The 23,310-nt window shown below is 40.0% G+C and overlaps 1 protein-coding gene across 1 annotated transcript in view; it reads right to left on the reverse strand.

Moving 5' to 3' along the window:
- The window catches only part of lamc3 (laminin, gamma 3), a 96,739-nt gene that overhangs the window by 49,029 nt on the left and 24,400 nt on the right, over positions 1–23,310 (reverse strand). Inside the window, exons 4-9 of the mRNA XM_071466433.1 lie at positions 22,275–22,441; positions 8,853–9,041; positions 7,678–7,795; positions 2,883–2,981; positions 1,834–1,970; positions 1,378–1,497 (exon numbers count right to left, since the gene is read on the reverse strand). Coding sequence (XP_071322534.1) covers positions 1,378–1,497; positions 1,834–1,970; positions 2,883–2,981; positions 7,678–7,795; positions 8,853–9,041; positions 22,275–22,441 — 830 coding nt within the window. The remainder of the gene's footprint in view (positions 1–1,377; positions 1,498–1,833; positions 1,971–2,882; positions 2,982–7,677; positions 7,796–8,852; positions 9,042–22,274; positions 22,442–23,310) is intronic.

Raw genomic sequence — 23,310 nt, forward strand, 5'->3', positions numbered from 1 at the left:
AAACACTGATTGAATCCTGTCCCCTATGTGGCAGCTTAAGCCCAAGACAAACTATGCAGACGAATGTGTTCATGGGAATCACAGAAATTGCAGTTTGTGTGATGTTTGACATGGAGTTGTCACTCAGAATTATCTCTTACTTTGTTGAAGAGCACAGTGGAGGGATTTCAGCTTAAATGCAAGTTAAAAGCAAAAAGAGCAGAGGCAGTGGCCATGTTAGAAAGAATTCCAGAGCTACTTCCAAAGCCTCTGCCGCTCTGGTCTAATCTTTAAAGTAACTATACACATGCACCGCTACAAAAAAAATAAATAAATAAATAAAAAGAGGCGAGAGAAAATTAGATCATTAATAGGGATGGCAAGGCAATAGATTTGTGCATTTATTATGTGGAGAAACAACATAAACAAGCAACTGGGTGAAGTAGATAAGCAGGCTGCCACAAAGCTGCTCTCGGCCAGTTGGGCCACTAATCTGTGTGGCCTACAGAGACATCACTATAGACTCTGTGAAGAAGAAAGCAACTTAAAAAAAACATTATTAACCATGTACATTTATAATTACACTTATATACAGCAGAGCATGCAAGTAATCATTATAGACTTATGCTCATGTCACGTGCAGACATACACACACATATACAAAAAAAAAAAAAAATCAAACTTGTGCAGATCTAGCCGTGCATTTATAATGACAGTCTGCAAATTATGCCTGACCACCAGGCTTTGTCACATCTTCTTCCAGCTGCGAGCATTTCGTCTTTCTAAAAAAAGATGCCTCCAAATGGAGTCGCTTTTTTGTGATCGCGCGTTTTTTCGGGAATTAAACCTCCAGGATGTGGAGTTAATGAGATTGCTCCTGTTTCGCTTCTGGCTGCGGACTGCGTGGCGGCTGAAGGGGATGTGAGTTGATGCCTAGAACCGACTTAGTGGAAACAAGAAGAAACCAAGCCAATTTTCACTTTGTTGCTTCTCCAGTATGGCCAAGACATCCAATTCCATCAGGCCTTCGCTGCTGGGGCAGCTGATAGAAATGGGCCCTAAATCCTGTAGCTGCGCCAGATTATTCCCTTATCTTCTAATGGCTCTGATAAGGGATTGGAAGAAATGGTGTCAGAATAACCGCTGTATGACCCACTGCCAAAGACCCTGATTAATCTAACTAAGGAACAACAGGAACAAGCTATGGTTATTACAGATGCTTTACAAACACTAATATAATTTACATATTTGCTAGAAGATTTATTATCTAATATCACACCTGTCAGAAACACTAAAGCATCTTCACGGGGGCTGTAACCCATCCATTTGAGCCAACCTGATGAGGACGGATCCTCATCTGTCCAATTCAAATCTCTGTTATTTTCCTTTCTGACTCACCAGGAGCTTTGTAGAAGCCAATGTCTTCCTCACTGAGAGGCAGCAGGTAGACTTCCCCTTCCTTCCACAGCAGCGGGTGCTCCTGCCCCCCAGTGAACTCGCCCAACCAGCCGTCCTGATCTGGAATTAAAAGACATGAATCATAGATATTCTCTTCTGAATTACAGAATATCAGTATATATATGGTAAATACTGGTGTTCAGAAAGAGTTCAAATCCGTATGTTCTTACGGGGAATTTATCTACATTGTTTTGTATTGATTTTATTGTCTGTGTTTTTTTTTTTTCTTTATTTGGTTATATAAATAATATCACAATAAAATACATGGTAGTTGAAGAAACTGAGGAGAGGGAGAATTCGGAGAGAACAAAAGAGACATTACTGGTCTTGTTAATTTCATCAGGGTATCTTGTTAAAAACAGGACCTAACTAATGGCTGGTGAGCCTGGACAATACCTTCAGTAAAGTCAGAGGTGATGTTGACAGCAGCGTAGTGACCTGACGAGGAACAGGCCAGGGAGTGGCCAAAGCAGAAACAAGGTTGGCAGCCCGCTGGGTTTACTTGTTGTAGGTTGAAAAAGCCAGGCTTGCATCTGTAGGTACACACACACGCTTACACACACAGCCTCATGCATAAAAGTTATTAACATGCAGATCCTGCACACACGTCTCATTGCAGCTATTTGCCACATCCTTGCCGTGGTGTTATTCTTACTAATCCCTTTAAGTTGTTCTCACTGCTGCAGTCAGGGATGCTGGTCGCTGCAGACTGCAGCATTAAGGAAGAATGGACCAAATGGAGCCCAGCTGCAGAGACCCTGAGCTCTGACCTACAGACACTAGCTGGCATATGGGCGGGAAAGGGAACACTGCTAAAAATCAGCCACTACACTAGTCACATTACACAGGAGAGGGGCCTGCTCAACGAGCCATGAAATCAGCAAAAAAGTCAACAAACACGGAGCACAGAATTATTCAGTAGTTGGAGACCTGGGGCTGTGTGTATTGCTAATGTCACAGTGAGTTTATCTGTTTGATCCTGCATTCCAGAGAGGACAAGATAGAAACAGACAGGGAAAAGCAGAGACATGGTTAGTGACATATTATAACAGTCATATTCACTGTCAAAGGAGTCAGAATGATGGATAACCCCAAAAACTTAGAGGAATTTTTAAACAAATTATTTCCAAACCTTTTCTTTTTAGTACTCTGCTGCACCTGTAGGATCAGCTGGGTGTTATATACTTAATTTATATTTTAAAACAAACTCATTTTAAATTAATTCTTAATCTAGGAGTGATAATCAAAAAATAATAATTTATAAAAAAAAAACAAACAAAAAAAAAAACATCAGACTTGCTCAAAAACACTATTTTCTGGACATTAACTGATGAAACATTAGGAATAGCTTCAGCTGTTCCATTGTGCAGGACATTAACAGTTGCCTAGGTAACCACAGGTCATGTACACGCATGCATGACGCAAGCACCAAGCTTATAACATACCTGTCACAGCCCTGTCCCTCCACGTTTGGCTTGCAGTGACAACGTCCATCCAGAGGAGAGCAGTCACCCACACTCCCTCTGTGGTTACACTCACATGGCCTGCAGACAGGATGTGATGTGAAGACAAAAGATGTCAGTCCACTACACTTAGTGGACACGTGTACGTGGGAGAAAATGAGTTGCTGACAGAGAAGAACCAAGAATGTTACAGACAAGGACAACTTAATGTGACGACTTCTCCATAAGGTTATTCTCTATTCACTTGCCCCCTCCCCACCTCCAGATCACAGATGGTCAGCTACGCAACAGCAACTCTGCAGCCAGTGGGGTGTCTTGCTCAAGGACTCTTCAACAACATGGACACTTGTCTTGAGGCTTGAACCTGAGCATCCCAAATAACTAAGCCGACCCTGGCAATGTGTTTTTGTCATCCCTGTACTCATTCAAAAAGCGCAAGAGTTCTTGTAACAAATCATCAACACTGAGATGCTTGAGAGCACACAATCCATCATGCAAAATTTAAAGGCTGCACAAACGACCTTGATAAAAGCAAGAGAGTAGGTGTGTGGGTCAGCAGGGTCTTGGATTGTGTCAAAATGTGTTTGATCACCTTCATTGATTGATTACTTTTGTTTGAAATTGTAACACAGGATCTGCTTTTTAATGACGTGCTATTACAAATAATTCAATTATCCTAAGGCAAGCTGCCTCTGCTTGTTTCTGCTCCAGTGGGCTGAGTAATTCACACCTCAACTCAACAGCCTGATTTTGCTGTATGAATGGGAGAAAGGGGTGTGTGTGTGCATGCATGTCAGCATGTGTGTATGCATACGTGTGTGTATTGATAGAAATTTCTGTTGTGAGAATAGTAAACTAGGGGTCAAATCTAACATTGCACAATTGCACATGTTGATTTATAAATCTTTTATTGCTAAAATTTGTGATATTCAAAAAAGGAAATGGGTTTCGAGGGCTAAACGTAGGATCTTATTCAGTGATCATTTTCAGTTAAACTGCCCTCATCTTGACCCTCACTTTAAAGGGGCTATTTGTAAGTTGTCTCCGCTGCCAAACGTGGTTTCTTGCCAGGAGCAGGTGGTGGTGATTGACGCTTGAGCTTCAGCCATCATTGTGTTTATAATACAATAAGAGGTTATAATATATCATCTGAGCAGCTGTCTTCAGGGCATATTGGAGGCTACAGTGAGTCGCTGTCAGCAAAAGACGACACAGGCCGGGGCTAGATGGTTAGCGTGCTAACTTAAGTAGAAGAAAAGTTGTGATAGAGACGAGAGTTAATATTGGTGTTGCTTTCCACCGTTGGAAAACAACGCCGCAGGTAAAGGAATTAGGTTTAATGCTGAACTTGCAATGTATCTTCTAGACCGGTGACTAAGCAGCTGTTAATGCTAATGTTGCCAAGGTAGCAATAGCAAAACTTATAAATAGCTCCTTTAAACCTGCATTAATGTTTTTTTTGGCAATTTTTGGGCAGTGTAAATGAAGCGTAAACAAAAAACTAATATGTTCTCACCTATTAAGGCAAACATGTTAGCTATAGTTCACTACACATCCATCAGATATGGAGCAATATCCCCATTTCAGCTTCATTCGAAGCTGTGCTCCTGAGAACAATATCTGGCTCTTTATCTTAAGCTACGATCTTATTTAGTAGTGCTACTGGACAGGAAGTGTACAATAGGAATTTAAACCTCTTAGCTGTAAAAAGCCGCCTTTTGCAGCCGGAAACAACACTGATGAGAGCAGTGAGAGTGAAACTGAGCAGTAAAGTTGGGAGCTGTAAAATCAGAACAATTACCAGAGAGATGCTTAAAAAGCTCCGCAGAGCTGAACGAAGCTGCAGAGTTTGGTAATTGCCTGTGGGGTCATAACTATGAGCAACCCCTTTCACATTACACGTATTCATTTGATCCATTATTCATGTACAAATAATTATTAGAGCAGTTTTAAAGTCACAAGAACAACTATCAAAAACTTTCATCTACAGTGTTTGTCAATGCAAAAACTGAATGTCTGTTTGTCTGTTTAACAGTCAGTTTACTACCTGTTGTCACAGTGTCCACAGTTATGCGGTGGTAGAAATAATATTAACACCAAACAGTCATTGATATGCAATTCAGCACCATCACAGTTTAGCATTCCCTCGGCAGGTAGAGGGGGTCAGGGAGAGCCAGGATGGACTTCTTATGAATATAAATACTACAACATACTTCTCACACGCACGCACACACACACACACACACACACATATGCACTACAGTATGCATCTAAATGCAGGCTCATATGCACATATACTTGAGAGCTCTTGGGTCAGAGAAAGTTGGAATTTTCTTTTCATCATCAAAATGTATGCGGCAGGTCAATGCGTCTGCAAGCTGCAACAAAGGGCGCAGAAAAACAGCCAGACTGAGAAAGTGAGTGCGCAAAGACTCAAAATGTAAATCACGCTCATATCTTAGGAATGAAAGCAACTCTGTCTATCTTAGAGTCAATTTAACTCACCGAGCGTATTCGTGTAGCAAAATGAAGGGATGAAAATCAGAACTAAGTAGGCCACAAATATAAAAAAAACAATACTTCAATGGATTTACTATTTTGTTCGTATTGAGGGCGCAAACTCGATTAATAGAGAACAATTGTAAACAGCCATCAATTTGACAATTGTGAGATATTTTTCCAATCAGTGCTTAGTTTGTTTCTCCAAGAAAACGACAAACTTTATTTCTTTAAATCAAATAAATGGAATTGCGTTTATTAACTACACAACAATGTCATTAATGAAACGAAGGCCTGGAATTAGCAAACATTACTAGGTTAAATTATCAATGATTTTTTTAATAGCTTACTACTAAATAGCTAGTAATGGGGGTTTTGGTCATCGTGGGAATATAGACAACACTAACCTCAGATATAAATCATTAAGCTTTTAATTATCTGTGGAGGAGAAGTTTTTGAGTCCCTCCTTGGGTTTGATTGCAGCTGAAGCTGCTCTCTGAAGTTTCTGAAGGCAGTGAGGCTGGATCCAGTCACCATGGTAACAGATAGAGAAGACTGCATGCTCTCCGGCTTGGTTGTAAGGGATCTTCAAACACCAGATCTTACTCTCCTGTTGGTCAGGACTTCAGGGTGACCGACAAAAACACTGACAATGTGCAGCAGGTGGGGTAAAAGCCGGAACTGTGATAATTTCAAAACAGACAGCAGCAGGCCGGTCTCTGTTTAAAATTAGAGTAATAAAGTGTGGTGGTCTGATTTGCTTAAACTAAAACTACTGTGGTAATGTAATGCTGTAAATCATGGCCACATCTCTAAGATGTACAAAGATGTACATATAGTACATATATCAAAATAAATGTATTGCAAAAGACTTGGCTTGACTTGACAGATTTGGCATGTTGTCCAAACAAAAGACAGATCACCATGAAGCTGGATTCATTTTGTGAACATTGGACTGGAGATTTATTAATTATTTCTAAACATGCAGCTAGCTGCTTAGATGCATTGGAAACACATGTCGCCTTGTAAAGTTGATATGGCAGACTTGCTGGCAAACATTTGCCTATTTATAAAGTCAGGGGTCATTTTTAGGCAGCTTTATGAATGAAAGTCCAATATTCAATATTCTGCTTTTAGCTCTGTTTTTGTTTCTACCAGCTCCTGAGGCAAGTGAGTGGCTGTTTAGCTGATAAATGCTCCACAGTATTTACCAGCTAGTGGCTAACTTCATCGGTCTGCCTGCAGGATGTTATGAGAGCAACGCGACTGAACCGGAAAAATAAAGCTGCGTGACATGAAACCAAAACAAGCTGAAAGGCACAAAAAAGTCAAGTTGAGGGGAAATCAGCTGATAATTCTCAGTGGGTTTGTCACTACAAACGAATCCTCTCACATTACACATAGTGATTGATCCATGGGTGGATCTGTAGTTTCAATTTTTTATTGAACTTTGCAGATCTGGTTATGATGAATATGCACTTCACATTCCCCAAAACGTTTAACACATATACCTGTAGAATGTTTTAGAAATTAAACGCAAAAAATACAGATTTACGTGATATAAGACTTCAAATAATTACATCAAGATTCTTGTTTAAATACAGACAAATAAGAAGTGGTATGGAGCCATGGTGATTGATCTGACTGAATGAATATATATAATATTGTCCTGCTATCTTGTCAGATAAGACAGATGTAATGGACATTAATTGTTGTAAGTATATGATATTGATTGAAGAACTCAGCAGATATGTGCATTAGGGCCAGAAGAGGAGGAGAACAACATATAGGAAGTTTAGAGATGAAATGACTGAGGGAATAAAATACTCTGAGTTAGACTGAAATATTTGCTGAAATCTTAATAAAATCAAATTGCTGATTTACCCGCAATTCATGTTTCCGTGTGGAAAATTAAAGTGGTCTGCATTGTTAGAACGGTTGTTAGTGGTTCGATACTGTATTTGGCAGATCCTGGTACCCACTGATAAGAAGACCACTAATTCACAGTGGCGTCACATTGAGAAATGAGAATCCTCTTGTTTACAGCTGCTTTGTAGTTTGATAAATTCGAGCTTCGGGAAGTTAGATGGTTACTGCAAAACAGGGAAGATTTATTTAACGTCTGTCTGTTTAGCTGGTCTACTTCCATATTTTTCTTTTAAAGGCTTAGCTCTTTGTCACATCATTAGTTCATACTTAAATCTGTAATTTTTCAATAATAACCTTGTTTTTGTGTTTCCTGCATGTCGATATGTCTGTGACTATGCGTGTTGCTCACCTGCAGCCACCAGGACCAAGCGAGTGAAAGCCAGCCCGACACGTGTCACACTTCTCCCCAGTCACGCCAACTCGACACGCACACCTTCCCTCTACATCACACTGCAGACTCACCGAGCCTGAAAGGGACAGCAGATGGATCATGTAGGAAGAAAGAAGAAAGGAGAATAGAAAGGGTACACAAAGGGAAGGAGGACAAAAGGGAAAGAAGAGGATTATTTTCAAGAAAATGGAAAATGTCAGATCCATAAAGTGTTAATGGTAAATTACATGAAATGGGTCAATATATCATTAATAATTTGTCATAGTGGGGATAACTGAACGCCTGGTACTAGATTCCTGTTCAAAAACCCCAGAGAGGAGTTTAGCTTATTAACTTGCAACCATACTGTAGCTGACATAGTGTAGCTTTAGTTACTGGAGAGAGAAGACCAGCTGGGGCATTGTGAGTATGAGAGAAAAGGGAAGCCTAATGGAGACTACTATAACCTTTGATCAATATAATGGACTCCAACAGCTCTGTGCAATCACATGACACTATTTAGGAAAGTCAGAAGAAAAAGATAGCTAATGTATATTTATTCATTTCTCCTTCTGGTTCTCTCTCTTTGCACTGAGAATGGCGTAATTAGGAGGCCAAACATTTAATGTCCCTTCACCTAAAATTAGACTGTGTTTAATGAACAAGAATGAACCTCTTCACTGATAACGGTCAGTGAACCAGCTGAATCAATTTACAACAGCGGGGCTGAGTAAAGTCACGGATTTCTTTAACGGTCATTTGGGAAACTAAGGCGAGGATAAATCTGATGAGATGCGCAAGACATGAGAGGAACAAGATTGTATAAATAATGAATTAGAAAAGATTCCGCTTTAAGGCAAGGTTTGGCAGTTGAGTAGTCGATGAGTTAGACTAAATATTAATGCAATGCTGTTAATGATTTAAAAACATTTGGCCATAAAATTTGCAACAATTAATCTTTGGAGTCCTTTTCGTCTGTAGCTAAATCTTGCTTATGGTGCCTTATTGTGCCAATACAGCATTCCAATTTAACCATAATTAAATTTGCTCATACTAGGAAGACAAAAGTAGTGAGTAATGACGTTGGCGTGGATTATAATTAGGGTTCTTAAGTTATTATCAAAACAATTAAGGGTTCTGTGTCTGCAGTTTACCATTGATGTTGCAGTTGCAGGGAAGGCAGGGCTCCTCCGTAGATTTCCTGTAGTGGTTCTCTCTACAGCGCTCACAGTGGGGCCCGTCAGTGTTGTCTCTGCAGCTCACACAGCGCCCCCCACTGCCAGTGCTGCGGTACTGCTCCACGTCAAACACACACTCGTCTGATCTCCCACTGCAGTTACACTCTGCAAGCGAGGGAAGAGAAAGAGCAAGAGGTCAAGTGAGGAGAGACATGAAGAATGAGGGAAGAGCAGCCGCGGGGGTGGGGGGTGGGGGGGAGTAAGCAGAGGTGGCAACGAGGTAAAAAGCAAGAAGACAGAAATAGACAACGGGGAGGGACACAGGGAGGATATATGTGTGAGAGATTATGCGTTCTGGGATTGGATCATAATTTAGAGGCTCGTTGCTAATCTCATTTCACACAGGCCTAATGAGGAGCCAATCGGCTGTCAGGGGGCACTTAGATAACAGTAATTCATGTTTATACAAGAGCAAATTACTCAGCTGATAACACACCATCACAGCTCTCATACCCCTCACATCAAATCCCTCCTTAGTTTACCAGTTACCCTGAGGGGGGATTTAGGTGAAATTGCCCATTTTATTATGAATCAAGCTGTCTGCTGTGCTGGCAATAACTACATGATTATTCCTTCCTGTTAATAAGGAGTCTCTACCGGGTTCACCTTATTTGAAAGATAAAAAAAAATCATAATAAATGTACAGACTTGGGATTTGTGGTGCAAAACTTAAAAGAGAGACAATAAAGAGTTATATGTTTCATTTGGCTTCAACTAATTTTGCATAAAAGAAATTCTAATTTGTAAATAAGGGTTCACACAGTCTTAGAAAAGCCGGTGTCCTTTGTAATTACACATGCCCTATGGCTAACATGTTAGCAAACAATTGCCTTTATGTCTGGTGGGCAAACCTGGGAATTATCTGGTTTCTGAGCTGCTAAATCCTCCACTGTGTTCAACTTTTTCTGTCTGTTTTAAGGCTCTGTTCACCTTACAGTGATGTTTTCAGTAACAAGTAATGTACGGAGTAAGGATTTTAAATCGTATTACAATTGCTCACCGCACCTTACACACTGTTAATAACAGAAATACTTCATGAAGTGCTGTGTGCTAACTAGCTAAGCTATTCCTGGTTAGTAAGTATTGTAGCTTCAAACTGTCGGCTGGTTGTTTTTTTTAAACAATGTCTCAATAGAGAAGATGAGAGATTTAGTTCAGTTTCATCTGGAGTTCAGATAAAGTATCTAGTTGAGCACCATGTACAGAGGGGCTATCAGAGCGTTTTCACTGAAAACAGCTGCACTCTGTGTCTGAATATGATCTGAGAGTGAACCAAAACAGTGAAGCTGTGGACCCAAAACTAAAACTGAGTTGCAGTGATAATTCTCTGAGGGTTTTTCCACCACGAGTGATTCCTTTCATATTACATATGGTCATCTGACCCATCATTGATAAAATATTGATTGGTGCAGCTTTAAGCATCCATCCTGAGTAGTTGTGGTGGATGTGAGGAGGAGACACTGTGGGAACCTGCCTTTGCACTGTGAGGAGTAGCCTCCTGAATACAGCATGCATCATTTGACAAATGCTGAGACCCTTGTTATCACATCTGCTGTCCCTCTGCACATGGGGCAACAGAATCTGACAAAACCTGACACTCCTCATGGAAAGGCGCTCCAGCATGACTCAGTTCTGATCAGCACTGGAGGGCAACCAGAGCACATAGACAGATGACCCGCCGGCTCTATTTTTCCAGCTCCCATCCACGCCGTCTTTATCATGCCAGTTAGCTGTGCTGCCGCTGCTGGTCAGGCTAGCTGTTAGCCACGTAGCAGTAGTGTCAACAATCACCTGAGCCTCTACTGCGTTTCCTTTAGTGGTGCAAATTCATGTTGACTCTGACAGCGTTTCAACGTATACTGTTATTCTGGGGAAGCAATATGATAGTCCGAGGCCATCCTCAAAAATTATCTCAAAATGATGTTTTACTCTTGTAACTTTAGGTCTTTCAATAGGTTATGTCAAAAGTTGCTTCATGCGTGAACTGAAGTGGGGAAATGAGTTTGTTTAATTATGGCTCATCATCCTGAAATGAGCTTCAGAGCAAATTGAACATCTGGTTTCTGATCCCTCTCAGCAAGTTCAGATTTATATTTGCTAATGTTTTAATGACTTGCTGCTCCCGTTTCAGTACCTGATTTTTTTATTTTAAGCTTTTTTTTTTTTTTAGTTATTTGATTTGGTTGTCTGCACTAAAAAATAGATCGTTACCTGTACATTACCAGCCTTTGATGTTTATGCTGTATTAGCTGTGTCAACCTCCTGTCTTTAATGAAAAAACATCAAACCATTAAAGACACTATCAAAAGCACCTTACGGGGCTGCAGCTTTTTTTTCATCTCAGTAAAGGTGTGATTACTAAGTGCAGCAGAGCAGTGTAAAGGTGGTATATGTATGTGGGATGAAGATTGCCACAAGCAGTCCACACATACAGTGAGTGGAAGTGAGACAGAGCCGATCACTTAAAGCTGTTTTTCAACAGGTTGAACACAAGCACCACTACACAGCTTTGCACAGCACGTGTTCGGCCATTTTGACCATATTTATAGGTCTGTTCGCCCACAACCACCTCTTCCACACGCTGCTTTCCACAATCTTGTCCTGGTGACCACACAGCATGTGCATCACTGCCACTGTGGAGGCTCCATGCAAGTGAGAAGGCAGACTTAGCTGCACACTCAGTGCACTAGAGGACTCTTCTCTGTGATTGATGGCGACACCTCCTCAAACATTATGCCTCATACATTTTTGGATGACTGTCAGTGTAGAAATCTGCAGCAATACAAAAAGAATACTAAACACTAAAGGGTATGCTGGTGGTGAGCTGTAGTCCTCTCAACCATAAATTTTATGTTTCTCAATTACAAAGACACAGGGGCATGTACCTGTAAGGTATGCTAATGTGAAAAATATCTCTGGTATGGTGTAAGGGTGATTTTTATGTGAGCAATATAGTTAAAGTTTTTATGGTTATAGGCACTTACACCACTTGGTTAAGGTTAGGAAAATATTGTGGCCTTGAAGCACAAGACAGGACTGTAATCTAATCTTAACCAAACCTAACCACATGTGGCTACAAACCCTGGTCAGTATCAAAGTCCAGAACCCTGTACACCCTCCATCCTCTCCAACCACATCCTTACGACCTACATGCAGTAGTCCACAACAACGTGGCTCCTTCTCTTCAGAAAATGATGCTGCCACAGGACATAATGCAGGCAGCCTTTTACATGTCTCTTATCAATTATTTGGCAAAACAAATTTGTAGTATTAGTATTAGTATTAGTAGTAATGTAATTTCTAGGAGACATGGTTAGTGTTAAATGGTGACAACCTCGTGAGCAGAGGAAGTCAAGAAAGTAAAGACCAAGTTCAGCCCCCATTTTAACTAGTTGAATAAGTCCTCATTACAGTGGATGTCTCCGCTACAGGAAAACTTCCTGCATTAAAAACTGGGATGGACTATGAGCCAGTGGCACTAACCTCTCTCGAGAGGTCGGTCCTGCAGCCGTTCAGACCCCTGCTGAGGGCTTCTGAGGACTTCTCTATTTGCATATCATGCCCATTTAGGCATGGCCACTGCCCTCACAACGCTCCTTGGGGCTTTGTCTCATAGAAGATTAGGCAGGGCATACAGTAAAAGTCATGTTCGTCTTTGTCTCCAGTGGTTTTAACAGCGCACAGCCACTTAGAGCCCAGAATAAACACAATAACATTTTGGTCCAATCATTATTGAGGGACCATGTCTGCAGTAAAAGTAAGGCTACTTTAATTAGCTCAAGATGGATAATACTGCACCCCCCCCCAGGCACATTCAAGTCAGCTGTGTTTGATTCCCAGACTCTTACTCTTGTCAGCCACAATCTGAGTGTTATGAAATGTTTGATCAAGGGAAAATAACTACTGTGATGCAAACACTTCCTGAACTACTACATCCTGTCTTTCACAAAGTCAAACATGAAAAGAACTTAATGTAAATTAGATGAAATAGCAACAAAAATTACATATTTAGGTGTTGGTAACAACACAAAATCCTGGACTTGTGCAATCACACCTGTTAGAATGGAAAGAAGTCAGTGACAAATTATGTTGATAAATTCACTGAACTCTGCATCAGTCATCTTTCAGCAGCGAGGCATGGTTTTGCGAGGTCAAAAGGGGTTTGCTACCGCAACTCTGAGGTGATGCAATCCAACATCTTAGCGTCTTATGCCCTTTATATGAATCGTTCCTTAGTAGTGTTGCAGAACACATTGCAGAAAGGGAGCATAACCCCTGTAGGCACAATGATTTCTCATTTTTACATCTAATTTGCCAGACGAATGAGATGTCGGACTAGCGCAGAGAGTAGAACACCAGCAGTGATAAGAAACCATTCTGTGAGGGACTATGCTGCACATATATCAGTACGACCTTTATTGTAGTGTTACAAACACATCTGACCTCTACCTGCCTCACACATTTTTCAGCCTTTTAGGTTAAGGTATGATTTTTTTTGTCTTCCAAAAGCCCAGCATTTGCAAACCTCAGCTCAGTTGTCCTCCAACACTGTTTACAAGACCAGAGTGTTAAAGACTGTAAAATCCTCATAATTGCGTGATCCTTGCCATCTCGCCTCCACTCATGCTAAAGGACAGTGATATACACTGAAGGAGGCCATGTCATTTCATATGTTTTTTCTGATCTTTAATAGAGAAAAAAGAAAATAATTGGCAACTGCTCTGTCGTATTCACAGGAACTACATGCTTACATACACACTTACTGTCACTGCACAGGTTTGTGGGAGTATCAGGGTCATGTTAACATACCCACATATTTACATAATCAACAGCTTTTGCTGTTGTTGGGAGCCACACCAACGTGACAAGGACATAACAACTGGCTGCTCAAAGTGACTTCAGAGAAATCCTCTTCAACGTGACTATAAAAAGAGACAAGCCTCTATCATGTAACACTGATCCAGCTGGAGGAAAGAGCATTTTAATCCAAATACAATGCATGATGGGAAGTATGCTAATAAGACACTGACACTGTTTCTTAATTCACTATGACTGTATGTCTTGAAATGATTTGAGTAGATGAAATTAAGTCCAGTACACTATGAGTTTTTATAGTCCATAATGTAAGAATTTAAAATAATATACATGTTATAAATGACTTTTATGCTTTTCTCCACACACTCATCTGCTAAACACATTTCCCTACAGTTCCAGCTGTACTTTATGGAGACTGTTCAAAGTCACAATTAGCTACCTCAAGTACCAAACAATATATCAAATGTTCAAATAAATAAATACATAGAGCAGCTGTGGCACAGTACATGCAGTGGGTGGTTAATCACAGGGTTGGTGGTACCTTTGGTGAATGAGAGGCAAATTGCAAAGCACTTTATCTGCGAATATAACGGTGCAGTCCCTTTACCATGTAAATGTACCATTGATTATACTCAATAAATAAAGCCCTTGACCCGCTCAGTAGACTTTCTATCCTGGATTCTTGTGGCTGAGCTCACACAGACCAGACTCCACTACATGGAGAGCAGCTGAAATGCAGGCAACGAGGACCCAACCATGTGACAGCTGAGGCGGAAAGGACTCCGTGGGAAATGAAGTGGAAGGATGTTGACAGGTGTCAATTTGCATTTTGGGAGGAAAACAGCAGATTTTAGATTTATATCACTCTGCTCTGCACATACTGGGCTGGAAATGTATCATGGAAACAGATGAACTTTACTGGAAATGGTTTGGATGGGACTGAAGGAAAAGTCATATCATTCCATATTCAAACCTCAAAACTGTACTGAAGGCTGAAAATAAAACACGAGTACTACTACTGTACACTACATTGCCAACTACTTTAAATATATTTCACAACTATTAATGTATCAACATGTTTTGTTTTCCGAAGGTCATCACCATGGGAGTGCACGCTGAGGGTAGAAAACAGGAAAAGCTTACAAGGAGAACAACATGAGGAGATATTTATGCCAATAAACTTCACAAACCAGAAAAGCAACAAGAGGAAAATGTTCAATATCCCAAGAACTAATTAGCTATTAGCAGTTAGCAGTCTTTTCAGAAGAACAAGGTGATGAATGATCTGGAACAAAGCCTGTTTCAAGGTAAGACAGCTTATACTGTCATTGTTACTGTGGCTGTATAATGAATATTGCAAACATCCTTCAGGCTCTGTGATTTATGCTCAGGAGCTCAGTTGGACCTGGGTGTGGAGTTTCACAGTGTGACTTACTGACAGCTGTTACTCTTATGCTTTATCAGAGACAAAAAAATCACAAACAAGCGTACTGAGTTGACTTTTATATCCTGTGATTTTTCGCTCTTCATCTGACCATTGTGTTATTACTGCACTGTTTATTCCTACCAAGGCTATAACTCTAACACCATGTTTCTCAAAAATAATGATTATTGTCAGTATTTCAGAAAATGCTTTTAAAGTGTTTATCTCCTACATCAGTGGAGGATCCTCGAGTCCTGTGTGGTGCAATTAAAGGATTTGTTAGAAACAAAACAATTTCCTTTGCTTCTCACCTTAATCGAACAACTGGGCAAAATAAACACACTTGAGGATGATTTGCAAAAGGTAGAACATGAGCAGCAAAGGGTTGGTTTTACTGATGTAAGAAACAAGGCAATTAATTCAGTCAGAGTGAACCTGAATAACCTATTAAGAATGAGAGCTGAATTCCCACAGGACAAGAAGAAATTACTATTTGAACAGTTCAAAACCAGTTTGTAGAAATAGGAAAAATATCCCAGCTAGTAACTCAGAGCAGAAGTAACTTAACTGCTCCTAAAGAAACAAACACACAAGTTCCACACATTTTTATTCTGAGCTCTACAGGTGTGAAATAAAATTAAGTAGAGCTACATCTGAATTGTTTTTTTTGAGGCTTAAAACTTCCCGCTCTCACTCAAGAGGATGCTGAGCGCCTTGGAGAACTGATCACTCTGACTGAACTGAAAAATGCTACTGGAATGAAAAAAGGCAAATAGCTAATTTGGGATGGGATGGGATTAACCCAGAGTTTTATGTCACCTTTTGGGAGGAGCTTTTATCCAGGATTCATAGATCTTTTTCACTGACATAAATTCTGCTTTAATCGCTGTATTGCCCAAACCCAAGGAGGACAAATTGGGACAAATACGGACCACTGTCTATCATAAATGCCGAAATAAAATTTTTCCAAAGACTGTAAGATTTGATTTACTCCTCTGTCCCTTTAAAATCAGCTAAACTACTGCTTCTTACATGCATATGTATTGGGAATGTAAGGATGCGAGGCTTTTTTGGGTTGAGGTTTGTGCTACTCTATCTGATGTAACTGTGCCATGCTGTCCCACTATGTGACTCTTAAATGATACCTCTCCATTAAAAGTAACATGTTTGAATGGGCATACTCTCATAAAAAGATTCTGGCTTTATGTAGGAAACCTTTGCATACGGTTACAAAAGCTCAATGGTCATTGGGTGGGGTGGTGAAGATGGTGGTAGTTGTGGGAGTCATTGATCACCAAATTCTAATCAGTCTGTGAAATCCAAGTGGACGTTTGTGCGAGATGTAATGAAATTCCCAATTCTCCAGGTGTTCCTCATATCACGTTCACACCAGTGCTGTTGTTGGGTCACACTGTCCTTGACATTTGATCACCTAAATCTAATCAGCTCATTCTTAAGTCCAAGTGAAAGTTGCCAAATTTGAAGAAATTCCCTCAAGGCATTCCTGAGATATTGCATTCACAAGAATGGGTGGGACAGACAACAACAAAATACTGCCTGTGGCCATGGCTGTTGCCAGCCCGGAAGCATAACAAACAAATACAAGAGGAGATTAAACAGATTTTAAGCTTAAATCTATTTCTATATCTATCATATTTCATAGTAGGAGTACTGCCAGGAGGCTTAGATGATAAGTATCTGATTTATCTACAGTATTATGAACTTTACTACTGATATTCAAGAAAATGATCACAGCCTCCCATCTACAACTGCAGCCTTCAACCTTAAATCAGTGGCAAGAAAGGATTTAAAGTGTCTGCCTACTGGAACAGCCTCAGGCTACGTCGATGACAACATCAAACAAACAACAGAAATTATGAAGACCTGCAGCAACCTGCTCGGGCTATAAATGATTTCAGTCTCAGAGGGGGAGAATCTTGATGAGACTGACATCCCATTACACACACACACACGCGCGCACACACGCACGCACACCAATACACACACGCACGCATACACACACTCACACACACACACACATAAGAAAGCAGCAAACTCTTTGCATATTTCTCCACACCTATTTTAAGACCACAAAGCAAACAGCAAGCACACAAATCGGCTGTCCAACATCAAGTTTAGACAAACAACACTGACTGATAGTGAAATTACACAAACACTCACACACTGAAACACTCATGTAAACTCATGTAAAAGGACCCCTAACGCTTATAATCACCACATGTTCGTCACTACTTCTCTGCTCTTTGAAATAAGTTCTAAACCTGAAGCAATCTGTCCAGTCTATATATAGTATATTTTTAAATTACAATAATTGCAAGCAATACATGAATGTTTTTTGCCCAGGATACACAACAGGACATTAGTGATGTTTTCTTGAATCTTGTCTTGTTTTGGTGTTAACCAACCACTTATTTGAACATCCATCTGGAAGTATTCTGCCCAGAACTCCATACTGTCAGATGGTATTTAAAAGAAAATGATGGAACAATTCTCCATCTTTAAAGCAAGCATTGTATATAGGAGGACTCTAATTTGCCTCATCGACCGAGACATTATACTGACACATCCCATCAAGGGTCACCAGTGGGTTTTACATTAACATGTTTGAATTGCTGTGCTTGTTCACTGCTATTTCGGGCATTCTGGCTGATGTAGATTGTCATTCGCCAAGTGAGAAATTTGATGCTTGAGTCATATCAGTTGCATACAGTTATAAATATCCAAACACACGCTGCATTGACTGAGATAAAAACCCATTTTACAAACAGTGTACTGCAGATGGGTTTTCTGGGCTTTACCACATGCAGAGAGCAATAAGAACATGATGAAAAGGATTTACAGTTGACGAGTTAAAGAGGCAAAAGACATGCAGAAATTTATCACTGTGTATATCACTTTGTTTTTACTTTGCAAAGTTCAGGTTTTATCTTAATTATTCTCGTACTGTTGGGTTTCATGGTTTCCTAACCCTCCAAAGGTCATGAGTCTGTTATGGTTTATTCTTCCTGCTAAAGAATTATTTGCTTGAACGAGAGACTTATCATTATTACTGTTATTTTGGCCAGGTTTGTTGGAAAAGTGTCAGCCTCTATCAGACACCAGTCATCATAAATAGCCAAAATAATTGCACTGCACATGTTTTGTCTTTCAAAATGTCTCTTTTGCACCACAATCATTGGTGTCGACACTGCAGGATGTTTGTGAATTAGGTGATGCCTCTTATTTGCATGAGTGCACCATATACATAACAAGAATATCTGTTGTTGTTGTTGTATTGTGCTTGAGTAAGGGGTTATATTCTTTGTATTTTAACAATTATAACCCTTATATTTCATAAGGGAGTGTAATTTTGAATAGTTTGATTATTTTTTCTGTGTACTGCTTTTAAGTGAAAGAGGATATAACTATTGTAGATGTACAAAATATACAAGTCCATTTCTTAAAGGGTTTTTGAAGTAAGTTTTCTCTGCAGCTGAATGTGGTTTCTTGCCGGGAGCGGGTGGTGGTGGTTGCCGCTTGACAGGAGCCTTTACAAGACAAGAGGTTATAACACGCTCTATGAGCAGCGCTACTTCTTCAGGGCAGATTGGAGGCTACAATGAGTCACTATCGGAAAGTGACAAGGGGCTAGCTGGTTAGCATGCTAACTTCAGTAGAATAAAAGACGTGATAGAGACAGGAGTTAACACTGGTGTCACTCTCTGCTGGAGACAGCTATTAATGAGCGATGGAATAAAGTTTGATACTTAAACGCAACGCTTTTTCTGGACTGGTAAAGAGTGAGAGCAAAACTCAAAAGTCTGACATTTTGGGAAATATTCTTATTTGCTAACTGTGACGCATGTGGAGAGGGGTGATGGAAACGTGGGACAGCACTTCACGGGACAGTGAGAGACTCAGGAGTGCGACTCACTTTTCTGTTGTTCCACGAAGATGCTTTCTCCTTCTACTCTCTGACTACTCCTATCGCCCTTCAAAGATGATCTTTAACTCTTGTAAGTATATACAGTAAACCTGATGAAGGTGTCACAGGCAGAACTTCAAAATATATTCCAGCAGTAAGTGACCCAGTGTGCTGGAGATTTCTCATTTTAAAGTCATATCCAAGTGAAATCAAACCTGTCCTCAGCTAATTACATGTCAATGTGCAAGTCTTAAAGGTCTCTCAGAGCTGACCATGTCCATTATGCAAATGACATGGCATTAGCAATACTGCAGTTCTACATTTTTTTTCTTTTTTACATCAAAGCTGTGTTAATAATAGTGTTTTTACATAGCTTTATAAAAAGCAAAAGGTCATGCTACAAGACAAGCAATATATTTTTTCACTTACATCAATATGAGTCTCACATGTTTGATCTTTGAGATTACCAGCAGAGCTGAGAACAAAAAAAAAAAAAAAAAAAACACAGGATGAGGTCTTATCTTGTTGCCACCCTGTGCCAGCACTTAAAGAAACACATCAAGTTAATCACAATGACTAAATTAATACATATTACTCGCAACAACTGAAACATCCACTTCCACAGAGAATGGAGGTGTGATTAGAAAGAGAAGCCACATGGTGAAACATGGCAGGTGTGAAAGACTTAAACTGCCTGAATTAAAATAAATCCAGCAAAGACGTGTGTTTCTTCCTTAGTTTGATTTATTTTAATTAAACGTACAGATGGAAAGGCATGAGAAATGGTGTAAGTGTGATCATCACTCATTTATAAAGCATATTCAAAACTACAATTATTAGCACATAGCAAGTAAAACTGCAGCATTAAGCTTCTCTTTTTTTTTTCCAGGATTTTTCCAGGTGTAAAGTACAGTGTCATTGTAAACAGTACAGTTTACAATGACAGGTGCATCCACTACAGGGTATTTAAACAGCAAACTAAGAAAATATATCTACAACTAGAAAGGCACTCGTGGAGAGCAGACCTCGACTTTGGCCAAGGTCAACGTCAAACAACATACACCAGACTTCAGAGAAAAAAGATAATACTCATAGGAAATTATCCAGATCTGCCCCAAAATTTTATACTTTTTTCCCTGGCCCAATCCCCATCCCTCCACCAAGTTTGGTGCAAATCAGCTCGGTAATTTTGGTGTAATGACAAACAAACAAACCAACAGACAGACATGGGTGAAAACATTTTTTTGACATGTTTTATGTTTTTAATTACTTCCTTGGTGGAGTTAATTAAAAACAAACAAGAAGCTTTTTTTTCTCTCAGTTCCTACAAAGTCAGAGATCATGGTCCTTCTATTCAATTAGGCCTATTTTGTATATTCTGAAAACTGTTTTGACCTGAGTCTAAAATTCCAGCAGTCCCACACATTCGCAGTGATGCTGCTGCAGCTCCCCATACTTTGAGCTCTGGTGCAACTTGAGGGTCTCAGCCGCCTCAAGCCCACAAATATTTCCAACTTCAGACCTCTGACAACTCAGCCTGTATGAAGACATCTCCTCCATAACTAGTAAGCACAGAGGCGGGACCATCTTGACATTGTGTAGTCATTGTGTAGTGTTGCCACAAAACAACAGTATGTGTATTTACTGTTTGAAGTTTTTATGGTACAACAACAATGCAGCAAAATACTTGATTTTAAAAGTAGAAATGTGCCAAACTAAGTAGCTACATAGATTTTGAGACAACTTTAGAAAGTAAATTCTTAAGATTAGAAAAATGTTATTGCAACATGAAGACACAAATTTGTTCTGTTCAAAACCATTTTATAATCATTATTATTGCCTCTGGTTGAGGTAGTAATTATAACACCTATTATAGTTGTCTTCAAAGGTTTTTATATTAACAGATTCATAAAACTGTCAAAAAACATATGAATAATGTGAATTCTCTTTGAGATTCTGAGCCATAACTGGCCAGACATAAGTGTTTATGTGTCCTGAAGATAGACTGTGTGACAAGGCTTATATTATTACCTAAGTTTGTTTTAAAACCTCAGAACAACTTCATCTCTGCTGTTTATAAGTTCTACAAATGAACACACATACAACGTTATTTAATTTAGTTTATATTTTACCACTTGGTGTATTTATTTAATGAATCTAATTGCCCTCATGCAGATTTGCTGATTGTAAGCGTCAGCAAATAAAATTATGTCTTTGTCAGAATGTTTTGCCCAAACACAGAGAGACTATTATGATGGCGGAAATATGAAAGGTTGGTGTGACAGAATGAGTTTTGTTCCAGATAGAGATGTGCAATTACACTGTGCATTCATTTTAAACGCTTCTACATTCCCTGTCTCTTTTATATGGCGTATGTTTATTTATTAATATACTGCATTGATTAAGTTGGGCGCACTACTCTATTTAAGACGCCATCTGCTTGGAACCATGTGTAAGAGTAATTAAAACAAGCTTGCTGCTTAATAGAATTCAGCAAAAAAAAAAAAAAAACTAAACAAAAACAATTTGTGAGCCACTCTCCTTTATGGTTTTTATCCCTCAGGCAATTACATCTCATCCTCGACAGCATTCGGTAAAAGTGCAGAGTGTGATGAGCCAAACCTGATAATGCTCATGCTAATTCACACATACAGAAGCACAAACATATGTTAATAAGAGTAGATTTACATCCATTCTACACACATCTCCCAGTGAGCTGTTATTACCAATGCTTATGTGCATATTTACCAGCTTTACACTGCAGCGCAGCCACAAAATGTATTTCATTACTGCTTATTTTTGCTTAGAAAAGTGGTGGCAGACAAATAGTTAAAAGCTGTGTGAAGCTGAATTCAACATAATACGATACCATTCAATTCACAGCATAATGAGAATCAGATTCTATAAAGACTTAACTGCCATGTGGTTTGTCAGACTGTAATCTTTTCTTCCAAAGTGATGGAGTATAGTATCCACCCACTCATGCACCAAAGAGTAAAAGCTGCACGTGAGGAAATCAAAGTTTTAAGAGACTGACGAAAGGTGGTACACTGATGGATGTTTCAGGACCTTTGGCAGCCTGAGATTGTCACTTGAATTCAGCACTGCCCTCTGGATTTTGCAGAAGGCTGCACCTGATGGGTTTGTGACAGCGGCCCAGAGGCAGGCTACTCACTCAGACACTCGTTGGCGGAGTCCCCAGTGGCCCTGGCCCAGGGTCTGTCCTGGTAAAAGGGGTGACATCTCTGGCAGTCAGCTCCCACTGTGTGATGTTGGCAGGAACAGACCAGGCCACCATGTTCCCCCTCAACGCACTCGCTGGCGTGACCGTGACACTTACACCTAAGGGGAACATAGACAGATAGTTATGTAAAGGCTGCAAGTACAACTTTTCCTATACGCACTCTTCTTCTGTGTGTTTTTCCTCGCTGGCTCAACTGTAGACATGCTTATGCACACAGTGGATGGAGTGGGAGGCAGAGGAGAGGGTAAAGTGAGACGGTATTTCCACTGTAAGGAGTTGTCACTTCCTATTATCTTTCACAGACATAAACATGGCCTGAGATGAGGTGGGGTTTTCATTCCCCTTCAACAACTTCACTATTCATCTGTGCTGTCAGTGCTAATATGCTCACACTGTCTCAGCAACAAGTATGTACAATATCTGTAGGAGTGTTACTATGTGCATGTGCATTAAATCTGTACATGCTTATATTTACTTCAATATTTTTGTGTATGCACATCATCTCCAAATTAGTGTATGTTTTAAACATTTCAAAAACAAATGGAGATAAATCAGTATTTATCCACAACAAGATTCTTAAGATCAGCTGCACGTGGAAAGCCTATCATTTCCTATGAAGCACGGTGGCAGTTATGCCTCGCTGGGTGTGTACTGCTTCCTGGCAGTGTCACAGGCTCTGTCGAGTGGCAGTGATAGGGGACAGGGATGCTGAGTGGCAGGCTCTGTCAAATTTAGCCAGCTGTCCCGCATCCAGACGGATGCTGCTTGCCTGAGGCTCAGACCCAGTTATTTCTGTTGTCATCAAGACGACAACAACCTAGTACAGCTTTTGAATCCACATGTCAGATCTCCCTCCTGAGCTGCTCAGTGATAATTATAACTCAATATGTTACGAGGGAGTTGACCTGAAGTTTACAGGCAGCATATGTGCAGTACAAAAAAGTGACATGCAATATGTCGGGTCCTC

The sequence above is a fragment of the Trachinotus anak genome, unplaced genomic scaffold (genome assembly GCF_046630095.1).
Source record: "Trachinotus anak isolate AG129_WGS33_773 ecotype Australia unplaced genomic scaffold, CSIRO_AGI_Tana_v1 ptg000028l, whole genome shotgun sequence".
Classification (NCBI taxonomy): Eukaryota; Metazoa; Chordata; class Actinopteri; order Carangiformes; family Carangidae; genus Trachinotus; species Trachinotus anak.